This window comes from Paroedura picta, chromosome 15 (assembly GCF_049243985.1).
Source record: "Paroedura picta isolate Pp20150507F chromosome 15, Ppicta_v3.0, whole genome shotgun sequence".
In the NCBI taxonomy this organism is placed as follows: domain Eukaryota; kingdom Metazoa; phylum Chordata; class Lepidosauria; order Squamata; family Gekkonidae; genus Paroedura; species Paroedura picta.
Genome location: NC_135383.1, coordinates 1,505,181 through 1,510,448, shown reverse-complemented (window position 1 = coordinate 1,510,448; position 5,268 = coordinate 1,505,181). Strand labels below are relative to the sequence as shown.

General features: G+C 62.9%; 1 protein-coding gene across 3 annotated transcripts in view; it reads left to right on the top strand.

The window, feature by feature from the left end:
* Positions 1-1,140: 1,140 nt before the first annotated feature.
* Positions 1,141-5,268, top strand: part of C15H1orf167 (chromosome 15 C1orf167 homolog) — a 15,560-nt gene continuing 11,432 nt past the window's right edge. For all 3 annotated transcript variants that reach the window (XM_077312645.1, XM_077312644.1, XM_077312646.1), the window contains exons 1-3: positions 1,141-1,273; positions 1,772-1,931; positions 3,520-5,177. In XM_077312645.1, coding sequence (XP_077168760.1) covers positions 1,853-1,931; positions 3,520-5,177 — 1,737 coding nt within the window. In that variant the 5' untranslated portion in view covers positions 1,141-1,273; positions 1,772-1,852. The remainder of the gene's footprint in view (positions 1,274-1,771; positions 1,932-3,519; positions 5,178-5,268) is intronic.

Genomic DNA, 5,268 nt, shown 5'->3' with positions numbered 1-5,268 from the left:
GTGGTCTCTGGCACGGAAGGACCCGGGCCCTCTGTGCATTCCCCTCCGCTTCCTTCCTCTTCTCGGGAGAACTGGGAGGGGGAGGGGTTCAGATTATTCCGAATTTCCTGCTGTGTGCTACTGAGCTGCAGCCTGCCTTGAACAGCACTTGGGCACGGTTGCCAACCAGCCCCACAAGTGGGGGAAGGGAGAGATCCCCTACTGTGATCAGAGCAGATCCCTGTTGCTGGAGGCGGGGCTGCCTGAGACTTGCGGTTCCTCTGAGGATGGGACCCCAAGGATGGTGCAAAGCCATGCTCACCGGCCTCTGGGAGTGCAAGGGGCAGTCCTCTCGCCCCCCCCCCCCCCCCGCCGCCGCCTGTGCCTAACTGTGGGGTCGTGACTTTTTTGCATCTTGTAATGCCTGTTGTGGGGTGGGGCTGATTGACTCTTACAGATGGTTGTGCCTGAAACTCTCCCCCCCCACACACACACACACCCATTTTGCACCTGGATTTCTAAAGAGAATTAAATTTTTGTAAAAAAAAAAAAAAAACAAGTGTCTGGAGATTTCTGTGCAAAGGGGGGGCTGCTTTCTTCTCTCCCCCTGCCCCCCCTCCCGCTGGTGCAACAGTCTGGCATAAACTCCAGGGTGGTCACTGGCGGAAGAGGGGGGACAGTCAGAGGGGTGGTTGGTGCGTGGAGGGGGGAGGGTCCAGGAGCAGGGAAATAAATGTTTGCACCTTGCCTTGGCTGGACAGAGAAGTACTCCCTCAGTATTGGCTCTGTGTAGCATGCAACTCTGCAGAGAGCTTCAGCCACTTGCCCCGAAACAGTTTAATTGTGGCCTGTGCAGGTCGTGACCTTTGGGGGTTTCTTGGCCAGGCCCCTCCATCCAGCCCAAGGCGTCATTTCTGCAAGCTGGAGAGGAACTGGAATTCCGGGGGATCCCCAGGTCCCGCCTGGAGGATGACATCTCTGTGCTGGAGCCTGAGTAGGCCACCGCTTAGCCCCCCCCCCAGGAATTCGTCCGGGGCTCTCCTAGGGGAGGGGGGGCAAACCCCAGACCCGTCAACGTTGCTCGTCCCTCGCGGGCTCCCTGCCGGGCCCCCCCTCGAAGTTCTGCGCGCGGCCGTCGCCTTCCCCCTCGCCTCCCCCCGCTGCGCTTCCGACGGTTCGAGGGAGACGCCGCCCGGGAGCGCAACGGCGGCCGCGCTTTCTCCCGCCGGGCCAGGGGCCCCTCCCCCCCCCCGGGGCCATGCGCGCGGCCCCTGCGCCCCCCCGACCCATGAGGGTAAGGAGAGCGGGGGGCGTGGGGGGGGGGCTCTTGCCCTTGCGGGCCGCCGAACAGACGCGGGGGCCGGCCGGGCGCCCGGAGGACCAGCCCCGGGGCGATGCAGGCGGGAGCCCTCGCGGCGCCCTCCCTCTCCGGGGCCAGGGGCCCGCCAAGGCTCCCGCCTGCAGTAAACCGGGGCGGGCCCTAAAGGTGGCCGGGGCTGCAAACGGGGGGACGCCGAGCAAGCGGGGTGGGGCCAAGGATGGGACGGCGCGGCCGCAGGGAGGGAGGGAGGTCGGGCAGCCCTTGGAGAAGACCCCCCCCCCCCGCAGGCTGGGCAGAGGCGGCCCGCTTCGTGCAGAGAGAAATGCCCAAGTAAATCCTCCTCCCCCCCCCCCCCCGCGCCCCAGGACAGGGCAATCAACTTGCCAACCTCCCGGCGATTCCCTGCCACGACCACCGTGGCAGGCAGCAGAGGCACTCTCTGGCTCTCCTTCCGCCCCTTCCATTTGCTAGGTATTTGATGCAGGATCCTCCTGGCCGGTGCCAAAACGGCCTTCCTCTAGTCCAATGTCTTGACGGCGGCACGACCGAGGCATGGAGATGCCAAACAAGGCCGGGAGAGGCACAAGGAAAGAGAACATCCCTCCTCTCTTAAGCGGCAATGCCACGCCAGGTAAGCCAGTTTGGTTGGCGGTTCAGTTCGCACCCAGGACATATGGCTTCACCCAGCGCAAGATCAGGCCAGAGGTGCACCTAGTCCGGCACCCGGTGCCAGCCAGATGTTTCCCTGAAGGCAGCAGCTTTCTGCTGTTCATTTCCTATCACTTAAAGGTGGACTGCCTCTAAACATGGAGGTTCTAGTTATCCGTTGTGGCCATGCTTCATATACTATCAAAAAAGCCCCAACCCCTAAGAATAGCCCATACCAGGGGTCCTCCAAAAGCCAGCATCTTGTTCTAAGAAGTTGCCAGCATGAAGCTGCCTTATCCGACCTCTGACCTGTCAAGGGCAGTATCACCTACTCTGACTGGCAGCTGCTCTCCAGGGTCACAGGCAGAAGTCTTTCACATCTCCTGCTGCCTGGAGCTTTTACCTGGAGATGCCAGGGATTGAACCTGGCACCTTCTGCATGCCAAGCCAGGCTCTTCCACGGAGCCATGGAGGAAGGCACCAGGCTGCCACACCCCCCCCCCCCCCCCGGTCAGCTGTGCTTAGTGGTGCAGGCTGAGCTTTCCCTCTCCTGTGGAGTTTTTGATGGCAGACTTGATTGGCTCATTTGGAGCGGATTCCCCTGACGGGCCCGCCTGGAGGACGGAGGGTCTAATTAGACGCGGGCCAAAGCCTGCCCCTCCCCCGGACATCTGGAGTCCCCACAAGGTCTTTAATCGTGGGCCGGGTAAGCCGCTTACGGTGGCTCAGGTGGCTCGGCGCGGCCTGCCGGGGGATTGTCGGCGTCCGGGGTGTGCCAGCTACCAGGGGACCGCGGAGCAGCGGCTTCCCCATTGAGATCGGAGCAGCGGGCACAAAGAGACGTCTGCTGGCGCCCCTGAGGCTGCGGGCAGGGCGAGGGGCATGTCCCGTGGCGATGATGGGCGTGAGTCGGGGCTCTGGCACCGGGGGGGGGGGGGGATCTCAGGAGGGGCCAGCCTGGCTGAGTAGAGCTCCTTGTCCCTGGGTTGAGGGGGGGGGATGGAGGGCAGGAACGGGAGCCCCTAATCTGAGCCCCCTTGTGAAGTGTGTGCCCTCTGCAAATGGGGCAGGATTTGAGCCCTCGAATGCCGCTTCTTTGCTCCAGGGGGTCTCCTTATTCATTCTTTTCACTGCAAGAGAGACATCCTTCCAGTGGTTGCCGCCCCCCCCCCCCCCCGGCCTTTAGCGACCTGGAGGCCCCTCCCCTGGATCTTCCTCCGCCCTGGAGCTGCACGGCCAACTCCCTCCGGAGGGAAGCTGGATAGGCAGGGCCGGGATAGTGGTTCGATCTAAGAGACCCAGATTCGAATTCTCTGCTTTGCCATGGAAGCTGTCTGGGTGACCTAGGGCCAGTCACACCCACTCGGCCCAGCCTACCTCACAGGGGTGCTGTGAAGATAAAACGGAGGAGAGGGGAACAATGTTGCTTGCTGGTACAAATGGAATGAAATGAGCTGTCGAGGGTGTCCCTAGTGCTGGCTTCTGAGCCCGGCATGTGCACAGGAGGGGGGGGGGCGAGCACTAACAGCTCTGTGTCTCTTCCCTCTGCCCCATGCCCTGCCCTGCCCCAGAACACGGACGAGTACAGAAGAACGTCAACATTAACCTCTTCTTGGGCTCCTTCCGCGAAGCTGCCGTCCCTGCCTCCGGCTGTAGCAGAGCAGCTGCCCACGGAAAGTCACCCGTAGCGTCTCTCAGAGGGGCCGATCCACAGCGCCGCGTTCTGGTCCAGACCAACCTCTCGGGCCCTTATCTGCCCGGGGGGGTCTCCGGTGGCTCCTCCCGGCAGCAAAGCAACCTTGAGAACAAGCTGGGAGGCTGCAGGTCGGACACCGTGGCCTGTGTCGGCTACCCTTCCTGCCGTCGTACCGCGGATCTTGGCCCGAGCTGTTCTCGCTGGGAGAGAGTGGATTGGAAAAGCAGCCCTCAAAGCGACTTCTCAGAGAGGGGGCAACGTGGCAGCCAGAAACCAAGATTTGGGCTCTGTGATGTTCCCTGTTCTTACACTGACTCCTCTCGGGCCGGGATCGGAATCCAAGACCCGCACCTCTTAAACCGTTCCAGGGGTTGTTTCTGGCTCTCAGGAGGGAGCTGCCAGACTCTTGGGACTGCCGGGGGTCCTGCCTGCCCCCTCCCATCGCAAGAGAGCCCCCCGGCCGGCTCCTTCCTCCATGACTGGCGTCGGCATCCAGAGAGTCCCAGCAGGCGTTGCAGCTCCCCGCCCCCTGGGCCGGCCCTCTCCTTGGAGCACCTGAGGGCCTCCCCCTCGCTCAAGGGCCACGCAGCACCAAGGGCCACGCTGCAGACGCTCCTGAGCTCCTCCCAAGTCTCTGCCGCTCTGCACAGCTCCCTTCGGCGCCTCCAGGAGGAGGGGGCTTCCATGGGGGCACTGGGGTCCTTCCCCTGGGAGGCCAAGCCTCTCCCGCCCCCTCACCCCTTCACCTCGGGCAGACCGGTTGCCGCAGAGTGGCGGGCCAGAGAAGAGAGCTGCGCCAAGCATGCCAGCACAAAATGGCAGAAGCCCTTGGCCAGAGACTGGGGGCTGGCTTCCAGCACGGGTGCTTGGGAAGAGCCCCACCCTTTGGGTTACTACCGGTGCAGAAACACGGAGCTGTACGTGCACTCAGTGGAGGCCTCGGATCAGGACTGGCCATCGTCCTCCTGTGGTGGAGGAGGTTCCTGCAAGCCCTCTCTGGGTGCAGAAGGACTTTGCTCCAGGTTCTTCCAGCCCCCTGAGTCGGGGCGTGGGGACGCGCCTCTGTGTTGTCCCTCCTTCGGTGGGCTGGAGGTGTCCTTGGAGGCCTTGCGTGACAGTCCTCTGGTGACGGCTGGGGTGACCATGGACGGCACCCAAAGGGAACTGTATGGGATGGTTGGCCAACTGGGTCACTTTTCCAAAAATGAGCTCTTGCACAGATTTCGAGAGGAGTTGGCAGGCGCTGAGGGGGTCCTGCCAGCTCTGCTGACGATGGACGAGGCTGCCCTCTGGCCGCCTGCTGGCCATTCCTTGGAGGAGGAAGCTGCACAACGTCTCGGAGGGCCCCCGTTGGTTGCCACGGACGGCCCGCGCCCCACCGGCTTTGGCACCAAGCATGCCAGCTTCAAGGACTGCTGGGCCGATGCAAGACCTGGTCGAGGTGGAGAGCCCCCCCCAGAGAAGCATGCAGAGAGTTCCAGGTTTCTGCCCTGTGAGAAGAGCCGCTACGGAACGGGCGCTGTGCAGAAGGGGGTGAGCTTGGCCTGATGGTTGCTTATTTCTGGGAGCAGGCGGAGAATTGCGGCTGTTAGAGAAACAGCTCTGGTTTTGTCCCACCACTTCT